The sequence below is a fragment of the Ciconia boyciana genome, chromosome 3 (assembly GCF_034638445.1).
Source record: "Ciconia boyciana chromosome 3, ASM3463844v1, whole genome shotgun sequence".
NCBI lineage: Eukaryota > Metazoa > Chordata > Aves > Ciconiiformes > Ciconiidae > Ciconia > Ciconia boyciana.
In genome coordinates, this window is record NC_132936.1 from 7,391,982 (window position 1) to 7,417,105 (window position 25,124).

The 25,124-nt window shown below is 39.9% G+C and overlaps 1 protein-coding gene across 1 annotated transcript; it reads left to right on the forward strand.

Moving 5' to 3' along the window:
- Positions 1 to 5,723: 5,723 nt before the first annotated feature.
- Positions 5,724 to 24,363, forward strand: LOC140649961 (opsin-5-like). The gene is made up of 6 exons (XM_072857815.1): positions 5,724 to 5,877; positions 12,655 to 12,774; positions 16,520 to 16,690; positions 19,331 to 19,665; positions 22,756 to 23,000; positions 24,294 to 24,363. The coding sequence occupies exons 1-6, from the start codon at positions 5,739 to 5,741 to the stop codon at positions 24,355 to 24,357; spliced, it is 1,074 nt and encodes a 357-aa protein (XP_072713916.1). The 5' UTR covers positions 5,724 to 5,738; the 3' UTR covers positions 24,358 to 24,363.
- The last annotated feature ends 761 nt before the right edge of the window (positions 24,364 to 25,124 follow it).

A 25,124-nucleotide genomic window follows, 5' to 3' on the forward strand; every position in this document is an offset into this window, starting at 1 on the left:
ATAGTGTCTGAGTCAGGATTTTGGATCTCCTGAGGCTGGCTATAGTGGAACAGTTCCATTTTAAAGAATATATTATTTAGAAGTGGAATTGTTTGTATTAATTAAATATGAATGTCTGCAGCACAGGAATAAGCACAAGCCCATTTCTAATAGGAAGCAGCAGATTGGTTTCTTTTGTTATGGTTTTAAATCTGTTTTCACAGGCACTGGGGGCCTTTCAGCATGGGATGTGCTGGAAAGATGGTCTGTAGATGAGCTAGGTGATAGGCTGTGGTGTAGTGCTCTCTGTTCCCACGCTTTGGTCATTGGAGACCTACTGCAAAGTGGAATCCTTTGGTCCTGTGAGGGAGCAAGAAGAAACCAATCCTTGGTAACTGGTTTATTTTCCTGTGCTTGTCCAAGTGTACCTACCATGCTAGACGAAGCACTTGTGTTGCAAAACATCTTTTGAGAGCTTGGGTTTTAATGTATGCTTATTAATCAGAATCAAGGACTCAATTAAAAAAAAAAGCTTGTCTTATCATTCATTTTTTTGTTATTTTCATATATTTGCCTTTTTTGTCTTTTTTTTTTTTTCCTGGAGCATTAGTGCTCAAAAATTGTACAGCCTTGGAAAAATTAAGGTCCTCAACAGCAACTGTTTTCTCTACAGATCCACTGCTGTAGGTCTGCACTGCTTACTAATGTAAAAGTAGCTGCAGACACTCATGTAACCCCTTGTGAATTTATTATTGTCCCATTTTTTATAATTATTGCATTGTTTCAAAACTCAGCAATAAGTCTTACTGCATGCTTTTAAGACTGAAAGGCAATAGAAGCACCCAACCAGGGCTTTAATTGAAAATTTAGGTTTCACCTCTCAGCAGGGTGTTTAGCCTGAGATCGATGCCACATAACTCTGAGTGTAGCTTTTCTCTTATCCATGCCCTTCCAGTGTTGCTATGTGATGTTGCATTATGTTGGTTGGGCAGATCTTCTGTGATAGGTAGGCATAAAGTATCATCCCAGTATCAACATCCAAAAAGTTGATGTTCCAAAAGCTCTCTGATTCTCTCTTATAGGAGAAGTATGAGACATTGCAATTTTATTGATTTCTGTTGTGATTAGCACAGAAGCAGAAGTCTGATGTGATGAAGCACAGTGCGCACCTGAAATGTAGGAAATGTCAGTTTAAACTTTTAACTTAGTGAATTCAAAGTGATGATTCCTCTTCAAAAGGTGTGAGAATAACCAGCAGCCTGGTGGTTAACCAAGTCTACTAAGGACAAAAAAGAGATTCTCAGTCCATAGCTTGAGTCTTCAGACTTTAGCCCTAAAGTGAGATTAAATCAAAACTGTCTTTCTTAAGGAAATCTCTTCTACTACATTAGGAGGTCAAAAAAAGAAAGAAAAGGATGGTGCTCTGTAGTTGTTTTGGGAAAAGTTTTCTGGTCACTGTTATTTACAGTCCTAAATACAGCAGCTAGCTGGACCATTGGGAAATACTTGGCTAACGATGTGTGTCATAGAAATGAGTTCTGACAGTTATCATCAAACTGGAGAAAAATGAGTACTCAAAAGCAGGTCTTTAAAGGGTGAAGCAGTGTTTGTCACCGGGTGTGTTGGACTCCTGTTCTGTGTTACCAGCTCAGCAGCCAGGATGGGTGTAGGAGGACAAGGCAATGCCCACTGGGGACCTTTGCCTATGCCTTCCACAGCCCATGCTTGTGAGACGGGCTCTGCAAAATACACAGAGGCAGTTTAGGATAAAAATGACAGTTGACAGTATGAAATGGGATCCAACAGACACTGACAGCTGACTAACTTTGCTGTGGAGACTCTGAGAAATAGATGTCATTGGACAAATTAAGGAAAAAGGTCATTCCTTTTTTCCTCTTAAAAAGATAACAATACTCTCTGGCACTAATGTATCCTTTTAGCTTTTGTCTTTTACTGACTCAGATAAAATTATTCATAGTTTTATTGTTTTTAACATATCATGAGGGGACAGAAAGTTATTTTCTTAATTAACACAATTGATAATGTTGGCACTTTATCTGTGTTAATTCTTTTAAAATGAGCTCTACTAATTCTTTCTATGAGATGGCATTGGGTCCACGGACATCTTCTGTTTCACTCTACCATTTAACCCTTGGTAAATTCTTCTGCTTCTACAAATAATTGCAACTGTTGCAATTGCAACACTATGTGGTCCATAACTTTGAATATAATATTTCATTCCTTGTGCTCTCGTCAAGCACGCTAAAGCATTGCTGCCACAGTAACTTTCACAGAGGAATCTGTGCAGCATCCGATTGTAGCTCAGTTTCTGTGATTCCTATGGCACACACTACATTCCGCTCTTTCTCATTCTAAGTAACTTTTGTTTCTGAGCTACAACACGCTTTCAGTTTTTTCAGATTTTTTTTTTTTTTTTGAAAATGGTTGGTATTAATATTTCCTTCATTTGCCTACAAAGTTACAAAAATGCTATCCCCACTTCATACCAGTTTAGCTGTTCTACACAAACTGAATGCATCCATTTTTGGCAGGCTAACATAAGTATAATGATTGTTTTCTTACTAATTTAGATTAAGGACTTCAGATTTTGCCAGCATCTGCCAATATTTATCTGAGTGATGTGGAAGAAGGCATAATTTGAATCTGGGTTAGTACACCTCCCCTGTTTGTAGCTTCCCAATATGTTTTAGGAGTTCACAGGAACTTGTAAAAAATGAAGATTGGTACAAGTTGGATCACTGAAATTTATATTAAAATAACATTTTATGGTCCCTGCCCTGACTCATTAACTTTTAGGGGCTGTGGATCAGAACCTTTATGGCTTTTATCAGGCATTTAATACTGTGGTATCCTAAAAAGAACATGTAAAAACAAAACCAACAGGGTTAGCAGTTCAAATCTTGGTTCCTGAAATAATTCATCTGGAAAATGCACATCCCCTACATTTGCTAGGCTTTGCCTAATAGTTTAAAAGTTATCCCTTTCCATATTTTTTTACCCAACATTTAGGCACTAGATGCTGATCAGTTTTATGGCTTTTCTCAGCTTGGAATTATGAGAGGAATAATTATTCTGTCTTGTTAATTACATCCCTTTCTGTTTTTTACACTCTAAAAGTGAGATTTGATTCTTGAATAGAGCTTCATTTGGGGGGCACAATTAACTCCTGCCTAATCAGGATGATGAAAACCTTTTAAAGCCATCATCTGGTATTAAAATCCTGCATTATATGTCACTGTAACACTTTTTGTGTAAATCGAGGAAAGTTGGTTATTGTCTTCTTATATCTGAAACTTTATTCTTAATTTGCCAGACATGATTTAAAATCATGAGGAAAGTTTGTGTGTCTTTTTGGAAGTTAGAGATTCATCTCCCTTCTCTTTTTGCTGAAAATTTTCAAGAAATAATGTGCTCTTTCTGCTTAAAGACAAGGTAAGGTACTTCTTTTTCAGCAACAAGATAGGACTAGCCTGTCATGACGTTAACATTTGCAAGCAGGTAAGCAATTTATATTGAGCGAAGCAGCAAAATCTGCATGTTGTAGCAGCCCAGTTTGATCAGAGAGGTCTTCCTCCTGCCCCATGGCTGTGATTTGCTTGGGAAACTTGCACCTTTGCTTCTAAGGCAGGTTAAAAATCCCAATGACTGGGCTTCTGGCTGGGCTTAACGTATACAGAAGTTGAAATTTCCTCTTTAAAGCTATTTTTTTTTTGCATGCTTGTAAGTTGGACAATACCGTCCTTGTGAGCCACTTAATATTGACTTGAGTCGGAGATTTTAGTGTGGCTCAAGAAAAGGAACATGCCCTTAAACTCTTTGATACTTATTTATATCAAATCCAAATTGTGCTGACAGGTCCCAGATGTGCTTTTCCATTTGTATCACTTCAACCACCCACATGGTTCAAATGCTGCAGCAATATAAGAGTTGTGGGACCATGCAAGCTGGGGGACAGGAAAGCATCAGGATCCTTTTAAAGGCCAGGTAGAATTTGGATCAAGACCTGTGGCTATGATTGGATGGAGAGGATGATCAGTCTGTTTATTTTGTTTCCCAGATTCATACCTTAGTCCACCCTTTTGTATAAGACAGTCTCTTTAGACCGTGTCCAGGCTGCCCTACCATGGTACCTAATCCAAACCTAAATGGTTGCTCTGCCATCTGGAGCACTGAACAATTTGGAGTGCATATTCTCCATGTCTGTGGAAGGAGAAGAGTGCTCATGAAGTCACCTAAGGTTTGGTTTTTTTTAAATTAATCAGCCTTTGCTTATTTTTCCCTTTATCTGCAAAAAAAAAAAAAAAAGAAAAGCAATGAAGCTGCTAAACTTTAAAGACTTAGTGCTACTTGGAGCCATATACCTGGGACACCTTTTGATGTCTCCCATGCCTAGAGTCGCAATGTACCCCCATGACCTGATTCCCTTAAATGAGATCTTTTTTTCAAAGCTAGAGGGACAGCAAGGAGGAGGTTGTGGGTGCTTTAGGTGTAGGTAGGTGTCATCTGCTACGTTTCTGGCCATACAAGGCTGTTATTGAGAAGATCGTCTGCCTTCAAGATGCCAAAGAGATAACAAATGGGTAAAATAATGAAACATTTTCTCTCCTCGCTTAGTCTCCCTGCAAGTTTGGACTTTTGAGGGGCGAAATTTAGAGCTTCGCAACTTGACCCAGGTCCCACAGCAAAAAGTATGGAAGCCCTGTGAGTCAAGTGCTAAGTTCTTGCATGCCACTCCTGCCCCACCAAGCACTGGCAGGAAGAAGTGGGATGACTGAATGTCCTAAATAGCTCTTGGCTGGGTGGTTTCAAGCATTGCAGAAATGTTTTTGTCTTATGCTAGAGTTCCTCACTTTACTTCTTCAGTTGTCCTGGAGGGGTAACCTTCATGGCCATCTGCCAGGTTCTAGTTTTCCCATATCAGGGTTCACTTTATTGACCTTAGCACTTTTGACCTCAGTAGCCCATTTCCACACAAAAGGAAATGGAAAGAAAACTCAACAAGCTTGCCCAGATGGGTCTACTATTTAATACTCCTGCAGCTTCTTCATAACTGTAATAGCCAATTACTGTTTATAACCTTAACCATGTAAAGTTATTTACATTAGAACCCACCACCTAAATAACTCTAAGGAGAATTTATGGATGTAACTTTTCACTTAACTGTAAAATTTGCAGAGCTACCATCTGTAGACATAGTGCCCCTCAGGATATGAAGAAATTGCTGGGACTGTCTTACTGATAATTCCCAGTTTCTTGGTATTACAAGAACAGTTCGTATAGATAAAGACAACACGTTCAGTATGCATTAAACATTGAGCAATGAAGCTATTCAGACACAAGCAATTGCCCTGCTTGGTTTTTCTGTATTCTCAGTCTTGGGTCACTCTTACACCCAGCTGGAAACATGAAGCTCCTTAAGATATTCAGGGAAGGCACTTCAGAGGCCCTGGCTTGAATGCTGGAACACACTGGTACCTAGATACTGCTCAGATGGATTACTGTGATGAGTGCCATATGAATAATGACATTCTTGGATAAAGTAAGTAATGAAATAAATCATGGCAGGGTACTTTATGCAATTTTGAATTGGATCCTGAAATACCCTAGGAGCTGGAAGAGCAGAAATGAAGACAGGAGGATGCATCTTGTTTATGAAAAAAAAAATCTTTGCATTTTCTGGTGGCAGATGTGATCTATTGCAAATTCTGTTATTTTGTTTTTCAGACGCTGAACTGGACATGACTGGGATGGCATCAGATCACAACACTTCCTCTCAGGAAGAATACCTTCCTCACTATCTCCAGAAGGAAGACCCCTTTGCATCAAAGCTTTCTAGAGAAGCAGATATTGTAGCTGGGTTTTACTTGACTGTAATTGGTAATGATTTTGTAATTCATCTTTGAAATATGACTATGTCACTGCATCCTTGCAGGCACTCACAAAGAAGGCAGAAGCTGCTGTGCATTAGATGTGTAATTATGTATTTCTTCATACTAGAAAGAAAAATCTAGAAGGGAGAGGAGAGAATGTGTTAGATATGTGGTGTCAACAGTTAGTGTCAACACACAATGCTGCTCCAGGTAGTCAAAAGTGACCAGCAGTAGACCTTCCAGCAAAAAGTCAAGAAATACGCAAACTTTTTCTACTGATAGGTTACTAGCTTGTGGTTTAATCATTCCCAACCAGAACTGGCTTTTGCCCTTAAGCCAGGTGGGTTTTATGGCCTGTATTCAAAGCCTCTCTCATGTGCCTACGCAGCAAAGAGAACATCCTCAGACGTGCTCATTTGAATCTTCCTCAGCTCCTGGCATCAGCTGTCGTCTGTTATATTGAACATATTGTATTGAACAGTATTTTCTGCCTAACACCCTTCCCTCTCTTTCATTTAGGAGTCTTTTACCATGCGCAAAGTGACTTTGCAAGCAGAATAAATGCAATTATTTATTGGTTAGTGCACACAGATGATAGCTGGGACTGTTTTCTACGTGAAGTATTCATATACCAAGGAGTTGTCAGTCACCTGGGAAATACTGATCTCTGTTGCTTCTAGGAATAAACTGGTCCTTGTTCTTGATGATTTACCACCTTTGCTTTGGGGATGGGGGCAAGGTTATATCTTTTTGTGTCAATATTTTTGCTCTCAAGTACTTGAGCTTCTAAGTGTTGCCTCAACTCTTACACTTCTTTCTCTGGTTTAGGTTTCCTTATGCTTTATGGCTTTATGCAGTTTCTCACAGTTCAGCAGCTATTTTCTCAGTAAAGCTGAGCCAAGGTCACGTAACTGTGCTACACCAAACTGGGCTCCGGGTGTCAGATGGCTGAACACCAGGCTGAATACAGGGTATACAGTGCATTCCTTTACATTTATTTTGGTTTTGATTCATTTTCTTGTTCTATCAGTTCTGCACAAAATACAAAGATCTTTCAGTCCTACCTTCATGTTTCTCATTCACTATTTTACATCACTCCTTCCTACTCTCTCTTACTGCCTTTCCCCCAAATGCTCTAAGTAATCTAATATTTTCTGCAGTGGAGGTCTCACAAAGGCTTCAATAATGCTTATTTCTCATTTGCCTTCTGCTTATGTCTTTATCAAAAAAGAATTCAGAGCAGCAGAGATGGCAGGTGAGGCTGTATCTCTGTGCTGTTCTCGGTATTCATGCACTGTTTTGTATGTATCCTAGCTTTTCACATATACATATTTTTTCTGCTGCTATGCAGACAGATGTCTTCACTGAACTGTCCAAAACAACCCCCCTTGGTTCTTTTTTCGCTCGGTTAAGCAAACTTAGTTTTAATCCCAGGAAATATGTCTGAGTAGTTGAAATGAATCCTTCCAATGTACACTGTGTTGCCTTGTTATATTGGCTGTATTTAGTGTAGATTTATCCAGTTCCAGAGAAATACCCCTGCCACGTGTGAAACATCTTGAAAAACATAGATATAATCAAACTAAGGCAAGGAACAGAAATCATGAATTTCCAGTGGAAACCCAAAACCTAACCGTGAAGGCACAGATTTACATGAGCAGTGTGAGGAGACTGAAATTATAGTTTATAAAGGGTTGATAATCATTTTGATATATCAGTAAGATTCCCACCTTCCTGGTGTTGTGGACTTGACATCAAACAGTCTGTGGTGGACTCATTAGGCCCATCAGCCCAAGCCAAGAAAGTTCAAGCCATAGCTCTGCTGTATACATGTGTACCTCTACTTTAGACATCATATCCTACATTTTGCTCTGGGTTTAGCTTATTTTTTCATGTGTTTGTTTTGCATTGCATTTTACTTGGTTAGTTACTTTACCCTTATGGTCATTACACATGCCAGTAGCAGCTTTCATTACAGCCAAGTGTGCTTTTCATGTATGCATGTGAATGCTATATTTGCATCTTCCTTGGACTTGCATCTATAGCATCAGATACCACTGGTATCCTGCACAGATGTTTTAAATTCCTTTTAGCAATCATTGCAATGATTTTAAGCAGTCATTGCTTAGCTGCTGGTCAGTCATACCCTCAGCCATGCCAGCAACAGCAACTGGTTTCATGTTTTCTAGACCAGCACAGCAGAGTTTTAGGCACTGCGTGCAATACAGTAATGGATATTAATTTGCCAGTAATGGATATTAATTTCCTTTTCCACTAAGATGATTTCTGACACTGCAAAGCATCCACATTTCTGTTGGGACATGAAGCACTGCCATGCAGAGATTTTCGGTGGTGGATAGGGGATCTTGACGTAGTGGAGAAGGAAGTCTAGCTCTGTGAAACTATTCACTGACATCAAATTTCACACAAAAGGCTTGCTGAGGCTGTAAATTTGCTTTAATCGGCAGCTTTATAGTTAATCCCAGCTCCCAAGTATCCAAAATAGTAAGCAAAAACTATGTACTTAAATAGCTCTTGGGCATAGTTGTGTCTTGTGGTAACTGGAGTATTGCAGATTTACTTCGTAAACTGTGTAATCTGCAGAAGATGGAAGACCGAGCTGGAGCGTTCAGCTCCGTACCCAGGAAGGGTAAGTCTATGGTTTTTAGATGTAACTTGTGGTTCAGGCTGAACCTGTCCATTGTCACCTTCTGCCACTGAACTGTCCCCCCCTATTCTTTTGCAGATCTCTTCCAGGAAATGGTGGCCCTTCTTGAGGATGTCCTGTGTGGACATCCTCATAGTGGAGAGAAGGACTAGCTGCAGAAAGGGGGGAAGCCAGGAGGTGGGGATTGCTGTTGGGTATCTTTTTGTGCTTGAGGCATATACGGTGCAAGTGAGTTTAAAATTTATTTCAAACAGGGGAAGCAGCTGCACAGTGAGCCAACAAGGCTGGGATCCTATCAGGAAGCTCAGCAGAGCTTTTAGGGGCAGGCTGGTTGTACAACTGAAGTATTGCAGTTTGAAAAATTAAAAATACATTTCTTTGTCTTTAAAGAAAATCAGGGGTCTTGACCAACCTGTGATAAATTCTCTGTGAATGTGTGATCTTTTGTCCTAACTAGTTCATTTCCATGTGTATTTTTTTAATTGTCTGGGAAAAAAAAATCAAATGGTACACGTGGTTATAAGAATCCAATTCTTTTCACTTTGTCACTTCCCCCGCTAGCTTTTTCATCACTGGCTTGATTGATTTACTGTACGGCCGGGTAGGGTGACTAACGACTGAGCGGAGACCTGCTGGCTGTCAGCTCCTTTGAAAGTCCGTGGCAAGTAACTATTCATTTGCAAACTGCTGTTGCACACTTCCTCAGTGTGTTATGAAACAGCTTAATTGAAAACAAAATCCTGAACTATCTTCCTTTTTTTTTTTTCCTCTGATGGTTTAGCACTGCTGTCAGATTGGAGAAAAGGAATCTTATTTGTTCAGATTTCTTCTTTTATACACATTTGCTTTTCGCTGCAGGTTGGCTCTTTCTCTGTATGTGGCACTTTTTTAGTTATCTCATCCTTGGCTCTTTGTGCGAATTTATGTAATAGTGTTATGGTGCCACGGACAGTTGTGCCCTGAACTGTTTGCTCCTGGTAAAGAGCCTTTATTTTATATCTGAAGAGTCTTTTTTCCCCTGTTTCCAACCCCAGGCTCTGCCCAGGCACAGCCTTGCCAGCACCTACCAGAGCTGGCAGCCTGCACCAGCAAGGACTTCAGCTAGCTGTTAGGAAAATCTCTTTAATAGAAGGAAGAACGAAGCATTAGGTGGCTCATCTAGGGAGATTATAAAGTTTCTATCACCAAGGAGTTAAAAAAGAACTCACATAAGCAATTGTCAGATGCAGGTATAGACAAAAGGCAACTTAAGTTATCACTGGACCCCTTCCAGCTGTAGGATTAGAAGGTCAGTGCGCTGGGGCTCTCTGAAACATTGCTATTAATAATGATCAGTTGCTTCAGAAACTTGTCTGATGAAGACATCTCTCTGGACTACCAGTCAGTTGAAAAAGATGTGGGAAAATGTCAAGTACTTTTGAAAGGTAAATGCTGGCACACTAGATATCCTAAATATCACTAGAGAGAAAATGGCATTAAGAGAGAAAAGGATTAAGATATATGAAAAATGCTCAGCAACACTGAGATTCATTTACTTAGCTGCAAGGAAGAAAATAATTCAAATGAATACTTGTATCTACTTATAATTCAGATTAAGTTTTCAGAGCCATAAGAATTCACCAAGGATAAATCAAATTTGCTGAGAAAAGCTAATATTAAATGATCAGCCAGCTTCTGTCCTGTTTATTTTTTAAAATAATATAGAGAGTAATACCGTCAGTATAAAAATAAGAAGTGTTTCCAGTTAGAGGAGTGTTACATTTATTACTGAAAAATTCAAAATCAAAGTATTTTTGTCCTGAGTTTGGTAAACTTTTGGTTCCACAGTTACTCATAATTCTTGAGAAACTGTCTGGTTTTAGCCTCTGGGAACCATTTTTCTCTCTGCCTCATGGATGTGCCCAGGTTGGGTTTCTTGGTTCTGTGAGGACATGGCACCTTGCAAGGGGATCATTCCATTCATGGGCCAGAGGAAATACCCATTTATTTCCTGAGGTTTAATTCCTGAGGTCTGGCCTCCCAGCAGACTGTGATGAAAATTATGTGGTGTTCAAAGGTACCGTATCTGGAGAGGGCAGCTTTGCTGGGTGGATGGAGGGCTGCTGGGGTCTTTTTGAAACATGGAATATGGCTGAATTTGCACCACCAGAGCCATGTGTAGGAAGGGACCACAAAGAGTGACTCATCAATAGAGGAAAGTTCGGTTATTTGCAACTTTTTTATAGCAGTGTGTGTCATGGTTTAACCCCAGCCAGCAACTAAGCACCACACAGCCACTCGCTCACTCTCCCTGGCCGGACAGAGGAGAGAATCGGAAAGGTAAAAGTGAGAAAGCTTGTGGGTTGAGATAAAGACAGTTTCATAGGGAAAGCAAAAGCTGCATACACCAGCAAAGCAAAACAAGGAACTCATTCACCACTTCCCATCGGCAGGCAGGTGTTCAGCCATCTCCAGGAAAACAGAAGACAAACGCCATCACTCTGAATGTCTCCCCCTTCCTTCTTCTTCCCCCAGCTTTATATGCCGAGCATGACGCCATATGGTGTGGAATATCCTTTTGATCAGCTGGGGTCCGCTGTCCCAGCTGTGTCCCCTCCCAACTCCTTGTGCACCCCAGCCTACTCGCTGGTGGGGTGGGGTGAGGAGCAGAAAAGGCCTTGACTCTGTGTGAGCACTGCTCAGCGGTTACTAAAACATCCCTGTGCTATCAACACTGTTTTCAGCACAAATCCAAAACATAGCCCCATCCGAGCTTCTATGAAGAAAATTAACTCTGTCCCAGCCAAAACCAGCGCAGTGTGGAGGGCTGGCCTCGGCCAGCAGCCCAGCACCCTGGGCAGCCTCTTGCTTACAGCCCCTGCAGTGGGACGGGGAGGAAATAGGAAGAGCAGAAGCAGTGGAGATAAAGGCAGGGTAGCAGTAAAGACAGGGAGATCACTCACCAGTTACTGTTGTGGGCAAAACAGACTCATCGTGGGGAATTTAACTTAAATGAAATTGGTTAATTACTGCTTTGGGTAGTGAGAATACTTAAGGAATACATGAAATACTTAAGGAAAACACCTTTCCTCCGCCTTTCCCAGGCTGAACTTAACTCCAGCATCTTCTCCCTTATTGCCGTTGTGGGTCCCTTTGGTGAGGCAACGGCAGTTCAGGAGGTTGGGGTCTCTGCCGCTCTTTGCTCTTCACTGTTTTCTTCTGCTTCTCCCTCCTTCTTGTCTCCTCTGCTCCGGTGTGAGACCTCCGTGGGCCGTGGTCCCTTTGGGGTGTTCACCTTCGGGGGTGACTCTTGCTTCCTGGAAGGGAAGTTGTCTGCTGTCCTGTGTTTCCGCTGCAAAACACCCACTCTGGGCTCAAACTCTTTCAAACACAAGTTAGTGAAGAAACAGTTTTCTTTAAGGGAACTGGAAACCCTGCAATTTTTGGTACCAGGGTGATTAGCTCCATGGCTATTAACCACTTGCAGCGTTGGTCCCTGTGAGTCCTTGGGTGGTGACACGGCAAAAAAGATGTCAGCCAACATCAACAGGATCCCTTCTCATGCACTGAATTCCAGCTGGAAGTTAAAATCAAATATATTTTATAATTTTCCTTCTTATGATAGAAATAAATTTTTATTGTAAAATTTAAGATGTGATAGTAATATCTTAATTTACATTATTTTAAAAATCTATCCCTCAACCTCTGATTATAGTATTTAATAAAATTAAGGTTGGTCAGAGATTGGGGTCCTTGTGATTACAGACAGCTGAATTTCATTCTTGTGGTTGTATAAATGTTTGTGAGACAAATGGGGTTGATCAGAACAGAGGAATTATGGGATTTCTATTACGTGCATGCAAACGATAGTTGTGCAGGCTCAGGTGGTGAAGGCAATGCCCTGCTGCAGGGGGGAAAATAGCATTTGTTGTGGGAGGGTGATGTCTGCAGTAGATGTCTCTGAGCTCCATAATGAGGATGAGATGATCATGTTTCAGAGCAAAATGTCTAGCCTTGGGACCACAGGTTCAGGCTGAAAATATCAGAGAATTTCACAAGGAAGATGGGATATTGCTGTTTTTAGGGAGAATTCTAATTTGATTGTTTTTCTTTTTTTTTGTTTTTTTATTTTTATAGGGATTCTTTCAACTCTGGGAAATGGGTATGTTATTTTTATGTCTTCAAAGCGAAAAAAGAAGTTGAGACCTGCTGAGATAATGACTGTTAATTTAGCAGTGTGTGATCTGGGCATTTCAGGTAATTTAATGTCTTACTTTCACTCATTTTTACTATCCCACCATTCTTTCTGGCAGCACCAAGAGTCAGTCCTCTGGAAGTCATGGGGAGCCCAAAATGTCTTTTGCTCTATTATTTGCATATAAATAAGAGAGAAGGATAGAAAACAACATTCCTAAACAACTTGATGGAAAAAAAAGAAAAGTACAGAGGAAAAAATAGGATTGGATTTATCAATCAGGCAAAATTCTTGTTCACCCCAGCACTGGGCAGGCCTTCAAAGACAGCTCCCCTGTGCATCCTGCCACAATAACCAAAAAATAGCTCGGTATTACAGTTGAAGAAAATTATGTTTTCCTGCTGTGGGGTGCAACAGGAGAGATCCAGATACCTCAAAAATACATATTTAGTCAAATATGACTGGGGAGGGGTATGAGGGAGAAGAATTGGAAAATGCCAGTGGCCATCAGCCTATCAAAGCTAATAATTTTCTCTCTAGTGACTGTTCTCTTTTATCTCGGGGTCAGGAAAATAAGCATTAGTGTCTATCTATAGAGTAAGAGCAACATCAGCCAACTGGAGGAATTTTTACTTCAACCCCACAGCCAGGATGCCCTGGCATGAGAGGAGGGAGCTTTGGAAAGGTTTATACAAAGTTGCAGAGTCAAAAGCCTTTGGAGATCATTCCTTTGGCTCTTGACATGAGTCTCATTCAGCTGCTTATGGCTACATGCAAATGCAGAGGGAGGCCTGGACGTCCTTTAGAAAAGGATATTTTGGATGGCAGACAATCCAATGGGTATAAAGGCCTGCTGTGACCCAGCTGACCATGGGATTTCCCCAGTGCAATATAAAAGACAGTATGTTCCCATGCTCCCAAAGTCATCTGTGTACACCAGGATCACCCCTTCCCCCAGCTCCAGTGCACCCTTTTCCGCCCTCGTCTCTGCCAAATGCTTTTGCCTTCATCCAAATTCCTAAAATAGCACTGAACAACATAAAATGATGGCTCCCAGCCTCCCAGAACCGAAGCTCATTGTGCTCTTACTGCACACAGCCAAGGAGCTGCTCACCCCCTCAACTACCAGTACTTTTGATGCCTCTTGGTGATCAGTAAACATGGTTTTCTGAAGGAGATACTTATGAATTCAGCAGAAGAAAGGCATTAGTATAAATATCTCTGCTCTGTTACCACACAAAGAAATCCCAATGGTTTCTTTGGCATATCTGCTATGGAGACACTATTTCCATCTTGCAGCACTCAGAAGTGAAGAAAAAAAAAAAAGACCAGTTTTTGCCTCTTCTGTGATGCTCCCATGTCCTTTGTGTCCTAAGAGTCTGTCTTATTTTATAAGGCTCATATCTGACTCCAGTGAGAGTCACTCCAAATGAGACAGAGTGTTTCAGGAGAATTTCTGTAGCTATACATTTGGAATGTAAACAGATACCTCCTAACCATGTCAGCTGTATGTCCCAACCATACAAACTACAGCTTGTTTGGGAGCCCTCTTAGCATAAGGGCTGCTAGTTTCTCCGTTAAGGTCTGTCACCAACATACCACTTGGTCACCTTGTCTTCCATGGGGATCTCAATCTACCTGTGTGTTTCAGTTTTGTAATTAAAAATAACTGTGATTGGCACAGCCATGCATGCTTTTTCTCCCTTCTCTTTCTTTTTTTTTTTTTTTTAAATGGAAGATATTGTGTCGAGAAATGTGATGTGTTCTGTCTGCTGGACCGATTGGAGTGAAGATAGGACTTTTTCCAAAATCTTGGTATTTCATGCACTTGTCTTGGAGCCTTGTTTAAGAAACAGGTTCTGCCATGGCCCTGCTTCCTGCAGATTTCCACAGGGTGGCACCAGCCGCTTGTTCAAAACTGCATCAGGCTCATTTTGCACTTAGACCGTGCTCTGAGTCCTGTGCTGATGAAGAGAAATTTAATTTTGTGCAAATAAACGTTTGGGCCTTTAGAGCTGACAATGATTTACATGAGTGAAGTTGCTGACTCTTAGCGTATATCCTAGACCTTGTAATATTTCATATTTTTCTTGAAACCTTTGCTTGAAAAATTATATATTGCTTCTGCTCGGAGAAGAGCACATAATGTATTGACCTGAGCACAACCTTCAGGCTCAGGTAGAATTTTCCTTACAGGCTTAGGCTAAAGGAAAAGAATCCCAAAATACCTTGTTTAAAAATAAGTCTCATTTTGAAGGGTTTTCAATCATGATGCTTTTGGCATAGTAACTGGAGCAAAGGCCACTTTCTGCAAGATTTTGTTTTGGTATAACTGTTCTAATTTTCTGTTAAGAATGAAAACAGAATGTCTAGTTTCACATCTGTTTGATCTGAAATGGAATATTTTTGGGAACAACTCAAACCAGTTTTCTACAGATCACTTCAACAAGAGAGACTTTTGTCCTGACTTCTATGACTAGGTTACCTTGTGGGAATTACAGTTTGCAAGACCATTTTTGTCTTCTCTATAAACTAATTCACTGAACTTCCATGACATTACAGACAGTGTGGTTCAGCCAGGGAAACTAGCCCAGGGCAGCTGAGATGTTTTCCACTCCTTGAGGTGCTCTGGGAACTCCTGTGCAGGAAGGAATACAGTCACAGGAAGGTGGAGTTCAATATTTAATGTTGTTTGAATGTTGCAGTTGAACTGTTCAGGCCTTGGACCATTTCAGGTTAGTCTGGTAAGTAGAAATGAAAGATTCGGAAAACATGCTGATGTTCCTAGATTGTAAATTTTGAGTTTTCTGTCCCATTAAAGTTGATTTTTTTGTTTGTCCAGTTTGAGACAAAAAAAAGTAAAATCAGGAAGTGGAGATTTCCAACTATAAAATTACAATTTCTGTTTTCTCATTTTCATGATACTTACAAATAATATGAATAATGTTAATCTATTTTAAGGTGAGAATGGAACAATATATGACCTAACTTCACTTCTTCCATAATGTACCACCCCGTTTTACGAATGGAGAAATGAGCTAAGGTGCTACTAGGACAGAGTCTCCAAAATAGTTAGGTACTTCCCTTCTGTTTGGGGATGCTTAAAACTTTTTAATATCTGTGGCCAGGTGACTTGCTGAGAGTCACCAAGGAAGAGTGTGGTATGGACAAGAGCTGAAACCACTTCTGCAGCTCAAGTCCATGCTGCGACGATAGCACCATCTTCCTTTCTAACCTAACACTTTACCGCAGTATGTATCCTACTGTTGGGCCTTGATAGGTTTGCAGAAGTCCTCTTTTAAAGCAAATTTCTTTACCCTGTGTTTGAAGACACTCAACTGATTATAGGGATGTAGCCTAACTAGATCTGTGCCTGTTTCAAACCCAGACTCACCCATCACCTATACTGTTTACATACTGGCATGTGTTTGCGTGTGGACTTAACACATACTCTGAAGTTCTCATAATGGGAAGAGCTTGCACATGCTCAGTACCAGAGTATGGGTTTACTTCTGGTTCACGTGGTCTGCAGTAAAGCACCTGTTTCCAGCCATTCTGCAGGCTTGGCTCATCCTACCACAGCATAGATGCTATGAGATCTAGCCACTGCTGTCTTAGGCTTAGTCCTGTGGATGGAGGGCACGCAAGTCATTATATCTGTTCTGCCTGAAGCCCTCTCTCCAGGTTGCAGAGCTTTTTTACCAGTATTAGATTTGGGCAAAGGGGAGGGTTTGCGTTTCTGAAAAAGGGTGGTTTTATCAGTGATGGATTTTATCAGTCAACTGACATTCTTTTCTTCTTTTGAAGTGGTAGGAAAACCCTTTAGTATCATTTCCTTCTTTTCTCACCGCTGGGTGTTTGGATGGATGGGCTGCCGCTGGTATGGATGGGCTGGTTTCTTCTTTGGCTGTGGGAGCCTTATTACCATGACAGCTGTCAGCCTGGATAGATACCTAAAAATCTGCCACTTGTCTTACGGTAAGAAAGAAAACTATATTAAGTGACTATAGAAAAACTATATTAAGTGACTGTAGAAAAACTATATTAGCTGATATAGTTTTCTAGACTGAAATCATACTTAAGCTCCTCCGAATGCTTTTGTTAAATATAGAGGGGAATACACAGATAAGAGAAACATATTTGCATGATCCAAGTAATCCCAGCTAAATTTGTATGCTGGACTTATCACCTTCACTGTTGTCTCTCTGCTGTCTGCTTAAGCCATGAGTTTTAGTAATCACTCATAGACAAATCACTTTGTGTCTACTAAGGCCTATTAACATTAACAGATGCAACTGTTGCACATATTGCAAGGTCTTATGGATCAACACACAAAAGTATTCCTTATTAGATGCCTACATTCCTTTAAGATATGTGGCAAGCTATTTGAAACATCTACAAGATTTGGATGTGCAGTAGGTCATAATGTGATATTGTCTCTCTAATATGGAGACGGAACCTGAGAGGATGAAATGAATTTAGCAATGAAAGCTGGTATCACCATATCCATCAATATCTTATATCTCTTGAATACGAAGTATTATGTACTTCATTCTTTCCAGTTAAAAGATGTTGTCACAGTTTAGAAAAGATGTTTTTCTTGCATTGGAAGGGACTAACTCCCCAACAGAGTACAGGGAATACTCAAGGTGACTTTACATATAAGAAACACCTTGCCCATGTGACTTGAGGGACATACAACAGATTTCATTATATTGACATATAATATTGATCATGTAATGTTAAGTTATAAGAAATGTTTACAGCTAGGAAGTGTAAGTAAGCCGGTCTGTCCAATAGCTGAGCGTGCAGTCAATTGAAAGCTGTGGTACGGTGCTAAGATCTGCTATCATAGATCCTGGCATGTCCATACTTTTTCCTTAAATGTGAGTGCAAGGAAGGTCTCCTTAGCTGAGTTTTCAATACACCATTCACATTAAGCAGGATTTCAGTTCTTCCTATAAAAGTCTTATTAAAATAATTCAGTGGCAACCCAAATCATAGACAATTTTTCACAGACTTGGTGAGCTGAAGTAAGTATTTCATGGCTGGCCGCATTCATGCTGTGAGCTCTGGTATTTAGTATGAGATCTTAGTTCAAGACAGACAGAACACTTTGAAACCTTTTTTCTCAAGGGCTGTCTGATCATGATTGTCCATACAAAATGATGGAGAGCAATAAGCATATCTAACATGGTGGTTAGTTAACTAGGTGGTTACTTAGCCATTTTCTGTATAAGACCTAAATCAGTCATCAGGAACCTGGAGCACCTGGCTATATACCTACACCTTCATTTTGCTCCAAAAGCAGAAACTGTTTTTTTTGGTTTTGTTTTTTTTGAGGTTTTTTTTTTTGGTAATAGGTTGCTATGGTTTGACAATAGCTGTGAAAATATTGTCGCTCTTTCAGTGCTCGCTCTATTGTTGCTTTGTTTTTCCACACCTGAACACAACAAACCAGCTTTCTGTCTCTCAGCCATTGTGCTTGAATATATCATTTGTCAGTCAGTGTTCATTTTCCTTCCAGTGATCTGGAAATGTAAAATCAGCTGGGGAAGTGGTACTGGCCACATCCAAATTACGGTTGTTTCTTTGCTTTGATTTTGTTTTAAGTAATTCTCAAACCATGAAGAAAGCTCCTCAATGTCAGTGGATGGGGAGTGAAAACAGATTAGAGCTTCCAAGGTGGAAGGAGCTGTTATAATACCATAGTCTGAATTTCTGCATAAATCATAGGTTTTAACTCGTTAGTCCTGTCTGAATCCAATATGTTGAACGTAGGTGATGATGGAAAGCTTGTAAACTCAAGCTTTTCCTAGATGAATTAGAGTTGTATGCAAGATGCGCAGAGAGACAATATTCCACTCCACAACACCAGGCAAGCCATTAACATTTAATAAAAAAAATGGGCAAGCATACATGAAAACACCTATTACCAATACTTCTGACAGTACGCACATGGTGATTTACTGTACTGGAAAAGAATGACGAGGTAAAAATAAATCTTGAATATGTTATTTCCTCTGTAAAGCCTTGTCTTTCAGTCACTTGGGTTAATAATTTATGTTGAGAAGTGCCCTGAGATCAAACTTTAGCCAGTTAACATAGGACAGGAGGAATAGGAAGTAACGTAAGTTACATTATACAGTTGCAGCTAGTGAGCCTTCATACTGAATAATGAAAGGCTGAATTAAACACTAGTCCTTCATGTGGGTTGAACCTCCGTCTCACCTGACCACACACTATGAATATGCCTTTACAGATCACGAGCAATTTTCAAAATGACTAGACAAGATTCCCACGATTGTTGCTGAGCTAGTTGTTTGGATTGCTTTTGTACGGACACTTCTAGGTTGTAAATCATCACAGCCTAAAGTAAAGATCTGAAATAAAGTCAGGTGGAGCCCTCCATATGAGTGTGCATTTCTCTTCATGAGGTACAGTGCGAGCTGGGGTGGCTAGCTCAGGGGTCACTATCGATACCGGGAAAGAGGCGAGATGAACCCTACAGAGCTGTTGTCAAACAGCCAAGCAAACTCTTACTGCACGTAGAATGACATGTTCAATTGTGCCGAATACATATGGACCTGAACTTGTAATTCTTGAATTATCTTCCAGGTACCTGGCTTAAGAGACATCATGCATTTATCTGTCTGGCAATAATCTGGGCCTATGCTACGTTCTGGGCTACGGTGCCTTTTGCTGGTGTGGGGAGCTATGCCCCCGAGCCTTTTGGGACCTCCTGCACTCTGGACTGGTGGCTGGCACAGGCTTCGGTGGCTGGACAGGCTTTTATTCTGAGTATTCTTTTCTTTTGCCTCCTGTTCCCAACTGCGGTGATTGTGTTTTCCTATGTCAAAATAATTTTAAAAGTCAAATCATCCACCAAAGAGGTTGCTCACTATGATACCAGGATTCAGAACAGTCACATACTTGAAATGAAGCTGACCAAGGTAGGTAGGAAGATTTAACTCTGTTTGCTTTGTCAGGTTGTAAAAGCAGGCTTGGAGAACTTCAACCATATGCTCTCCTATGCTGAGTGATAGTACAATGCTCTGAAGGTGGTTCTTTTAGCTTTCTCCTCTGTTTCTGTCAAGATCGGAAAAGACAGGAGTTGAAACATAATTTTGTGATTAGGGCACTCGAGTCCCTGAGATTGTGATTCAGTCTGAAGCTCTACCACAGCCTTCCTGTGTGGCCTTACATAAGTCACATCATCTCCCTGTGGCCCTGTTCCCCATCATAAAATTCCCTTTGCTTTCAGAAACAGTTGTAAAGAATTATTTTACGGTGTTCAAGGTGCCCAGGAATTATAACAGAAAAACAGATAAAAAGCAGATTATTGTAGCAGGGAAATAAAACTTTCAGACAACTTATGTTCCTCTGTTAATGAAGATATAAATCAAAGTAAGTCCTGTGATATTGCAATTGTTTTTATGCAAATAATTTATCATTTAGGTTCAGCCATGAGCTGCGGATAAAAATGCACTTAAGTGATAAAATTTATTTGCCATCTCAGACAATATCCTATTTCCCCTTTCTGATTGAATCTATTTTCTATTTGACAATGGTGACAGCCATGATCCTTGCTGATACTGGTTATTGTGCTAGGAAATCTCTCAAAATAAAAACTTTTACTGAACAAAACCAGATGCCTTAGTTGTAGAAGTTTCATCAGCCTCTGTAAGTCATGCCAAAATGGAGACAAGCAGCATTTTTGCTTGGCTAATTAAATTTTATTACAAATTTTATATTTTTGGGGAGCTGAACTGAAAGTTGTATAATATACAGCAATAAGTGACATTATGTCTAAACATAATGGAGAATCTCAGCTAGCTACCTGTATGGTCAGTGCTGCCAATACAGGTGGTAAAACTGTACTTGCCTTTAAACAGGGATGCTTCAATACAGTACTGTTTTGTGGTTATTCAGTACCTTTCCTTTGAAGAACAATGTAAACTTTTGATTTGAGGTTGCAGATTTATTTTTGTCATATTGGAGGGATCATGTAAAAAAAAGGGTCTGAGTCGAAACACTAGTAATTGTCCCTTCTGTCTTGGTTCTGCAGTGGAGAACATAATGTTGGGATAAATATAAATATGGAAAATGAGTCTCCATCATAACTCATTTAACTCCACATCACAATTTATAATGAACAGGCTGTGTTTGAGATCCTTGGCTCGCATGCACTGTTTCTTCAGTGGCAGACAACAAAAAAAACCCATAAAAGAATGAAGTTTCCCTGAAAATAATATTGCCATCAAGATGTGGAACCAAAGGCTCCACAAAAGGTTATGCAATATCCAAAAACCTTGTGCTTTCTGATGATTTTTTATTGTAATGCTGCTAATTGCCTTATTCCAAATGAGTGCACACACACTACTATCAGTCTGGATGCAGTAATAGTCTGTCAATGGCAGCAGTATAATGGCATATGTTCTTCAGATGTATTACTCCATGATGTCATTTGAAGATATATCAGGCTGTGACTGAGTGCAGACAGGCTGGTTCAGGTAAAGGCTGGTTCATAAATTACAAATTTTGGCCCCAAGCAGTTTTTCTTTAATATTTATATTAAACATTCCTATGGCTACATTTCCTCCTGTTATAAGGATGTCCTTTTCTCACTTACCAGGAATGCAACCTAAATGTTTGGTAGAAATTTGCTTTTTAAAGCATTTATAGATTCTAGCAGAGTACAAAATCCATACTATGGGTTAGGAGAAAGAAAACTAGACATTGTACTAGCATTCTCACTCTCAATTAAATTCCCAGTAGTTTCAATTCCAGCTTACCCAGGTAAATACAGTCATTTTTTTTATCTGCTGAGTGGCTATACCCAGAGACTTGACAGCTTACGCCTTGTTGAATGACTTTATGCTCACTTGTTCCATATTTGTCTTGAAAAGGATTCAAATGGTTGGCATTTTTCCAGTGACAGATAGGCCATAGACCCCCTCCTGGGTGCAGGCAGAGGTAAACCTAGTTTGGCAAAACTCTTCTCCTTCCTCCTGTTACCAATGGCCACCCTCGTGGCAGGTTATTGGTCACACTGGGTTTTGACACCTTCTCTGTGGGACATCAGCACAACCTACAAGAGAGGAAGAAGCCCTGCATTAGATCAGGGTGTTGCAAACCCTTCTCTTTTCTTCTTTTCCTAATTTCCTTTGCTTTTGCCTCGGTGACTGGTACTGGGTGATACAGAAGAAGGAGCTATAGTAGATATAGACAAGAATATACCCTCCTAAACAAACTCACCTACAGAGATACTCAGGGTCCTCCACTCCCACATACCATCAGGACCTACTTTAGTCCTGGAAACTTCTTCAGACTTTGATTTTATGAACTTTGATTTTATGAACTTTGGAATCTGATTTCAAAGGACCCAGAATCTGGAAGACTTGCACTTAATTATTGGTTTGGTTTTGTTTTCCCAGTGCATGCTTCTTTTATTGTGGAATGGAAAAGAGACTGGGTTTCTTTTTGACAGTCTGAGGAATATTGGATTGGAAGAGACTATAGAAGTGAGGGGCTCTGCAAATAAGCAAGAAAAAAACTCCAAACAACAAAGAAAAACCCTATAGGAAATGTTTCCAGTTTAACCTGAATTAATTTCAAAGAGCTTGCTAAGATTTTCAAAAACTTTCATAGCTCTCTGTTATATATTATCATAAAAAAGAGAGTCTGTATGTTTTTAAAGGACTCTCCTCCTTAAATAATTTAAATTTGATGTCAAAGAATTATTATTTTCTGAGATGTCATTTAGTTTCCTCATGTTTAACCCGACATTATAGCATTTTTAAAGGTCTGTGATAACAGACTCATTAACTGCTCTGTGTCAGGTGAAAGGAAAACAGGAGCTAGATAAAGAGAAGAGAAATGCATGACAGATTTTGTTCATATTGTAAATTTATCTGAAGCGAGTTCTCTTTTTTCTTTTCCATTCTGTTGCATGTTCCCTTGCATTCTGCCTAGCTCTGTGCTGTGCTATCTGTCTAACTGCTAGATTAACTTCGTTCTCTCTTCTCTTTTCCTCTCACAAGGTGGCAATGTTGATCTGTGCAGGGTTCCTCATTGCCTGGATCCCTTACGCTGTGGTCTCTGTGTGGTCAGCCTTTGGACAACCGGATTCAGTTCCCATTCAATTTTCAGTGGTACCAACTTTGCTTGCAAAGTCAGCAGCCATGTACAACCCAATTATTTACCAGGTCATTGATTGTAAGTTTGCCTGTTGCCGGTCAGGTGGATTGAAGACACTGCAGAAGAAGAACTCTTTGAAGAAAGCAAGGTAATTTCTTTGAGAAGTAGGATATCTTTAAGTACACAATGTTCCAAAAATGTACCAAAATAAGATCTACCAAGAGTCACAGCTCTTTGAATCTTATTTCTTGTTTTTTGACTGTGACCTATTCAGGGTCTTTCTTGCCATGGAAATTTGTAAAGTGATTGTAGGTGTAAAAAGAGAAGCAAGGGGATGGTTCTTACTTTTAGATGCAGCTGCAACTCCATTGATATAGTTGGAAAACAGTCCCATTGGTTTTAATGGTTTTTGGATCAGTCCTGTCCTCCTGTTCCTTTTCTTTCATGTCATTATATGAGTCACCTCCAGAAGGTGTTTATGACCTCCATTGCCAGTGAAGTAAATGGGAGAGAATTGTGTTAACAGGTTAATTATATAAGGAATTAATACTATGCTTTTCAGCCACAGAATTAGCAGGGAGAGACAATAGTTCCTTAATCACCCTGTAAGTACCACTAATACCAAAAAAACCCAAAACAAATAATAAGGTCTCATAAAATAGGGCTTTCTCCTATTTACAACTCTCTGGCAAAATCTGTGCCGACCACCAGTGGAGTTCCTGGAAACACTAGTTGTGCACTTGGAGGAAAAATGCTTCTAGTTCTGTCTTATGCCAGACGAGTATCTTACTTCTGTGACTGAACAACAACGAGATAATGATGGATGTTAATCTGAGAGTGTAGGCTGATAAAAAGGCCACAAATGCCCTACAACATATAAGTGACTGAATCCGTAGAATTCCAGTAGAGTAATTTGCTTCAAAAGCCTAGAACATATGTGCCTCAGTATGTACTTATTAGAGGCATGAAGGCCCATTTCATCATTCATATTATTCCCTTACCAAGTCCAGCATTTTTTGATGTATTGTTCAGAGAATGAGTCAATAATTCAAGATTCCACAGCTCCCTTTAGCACATTATTCTGTAATCTTACACTCAGATTTATCTAATCTGCAGAACATACAGAGTTTATATATGTTTTAAGTGTTTGAAGTGCTGAATTTATAGTTTATCAAAAACCCATCTGCTGTTTTAGGCAAATGGGAGACAAATCCAAAGTAGCCTTCAATGAACCTTTGGAGGCTGGATTTGTGTTTAACCTCCATGTTATCACACTGAATGAGGAAGGAGATTCACATGGTACCTCATGCTGAATGCAAGTTGGCTTTCCTAGGCCTATGCAGTGAACAAAATAATCTGGAAAAATCACTTCCCAGAAGCAGGAACTTAATTGTCAGCTTGGTACGAACAAAATGATTGTTGTGCTTTCTCCTTCCCATAGGATGTATACCATATCTGCACACAGAGACTCAACGGCGATGAGCGAAACCCAACTGGAAGTATGAAGGCTCATTTCACATACAACAAATGAAAACCTGATGAAAAAACATTATACTGTCTCAAGTTCCTCTTTCTGTAAATAAATTAAAACATGACGACAGTTTTATTTTACTCCCTAGTCCTATGTACAATGTAGTTCTTTCCATCCTGACTAAAATAGTGCGATTAGAGCTGAGCACATATTTTAAGTACTCAGAGGAAGAAGAAACAGCGAAGATTCATATGTACAAAAAAATTTATTCACTTCAGCGTCTTTAAACTACTTTTTTTTTTAGCACTAACAGAACTGATAGTTTGGACGATATTTTCCTTCACAGAAAGGGAAGTATTCACAAAGGCCAGTTTTAGTTTGCTAAAGCTAATGTCCCTAGATTCCTCCTGCAGTCACTGGAGAACTGGAACATGAGAGAAAGGATTCCTTAGAGGACAAATCAGAGTCGGAGCTTCACTTATCAGGGCTCCGAATCACCCATTGGAGAAACATTAGCCCACTGATTATCCCTGGTGAATATCTCTCCAACTCATGTGGCTACAAGCTATCTTAAAACCACTTTGACTTCTGTCCTTCAATATTGAGAAATATTTTTTTTTAGTCAAGGCAAGATCAGAAGTGCCACACATACACCACACATGGTCAGTATTTGTGAACGAGAGGGGAAAGGTCTCTTGCTCAAATGTTAGTTTCATTTAAACAGTTTGGAATCATGAATGACTTTGTAACAAAAAAACAGAACCTAAATGAAGTCAGCCCCATACAAGCCAAACTGAACAA

What these genes read in the sequence shown, in the direction of transcription:
- LOC140649961 (XM_072857815.1), top strand. Translation starts at nt 5,739, where the DNA reads ATGACTGGGATGGCATCAGATCACAACACTTCCTCTCAGGAAGAATAC. An exon ending in GTTTTACTTGACTGTAATTG is followed by an intron (nt 5,878 to 12,654) that starts GTAATGATTTTG and finishes TTATTTTTATAG; the next exon opens with GGATTCTTTCAACTCTGGGA. An exon ending in TTGAAATGAAGCTGACCAAG is followed by an intron (nt 19,666 to 22,755) that starts GTAGGTAGGAAG and finishes TCCTCTCACAAG; the next exon opens with GTGGCAATGTTGATCTGTGC.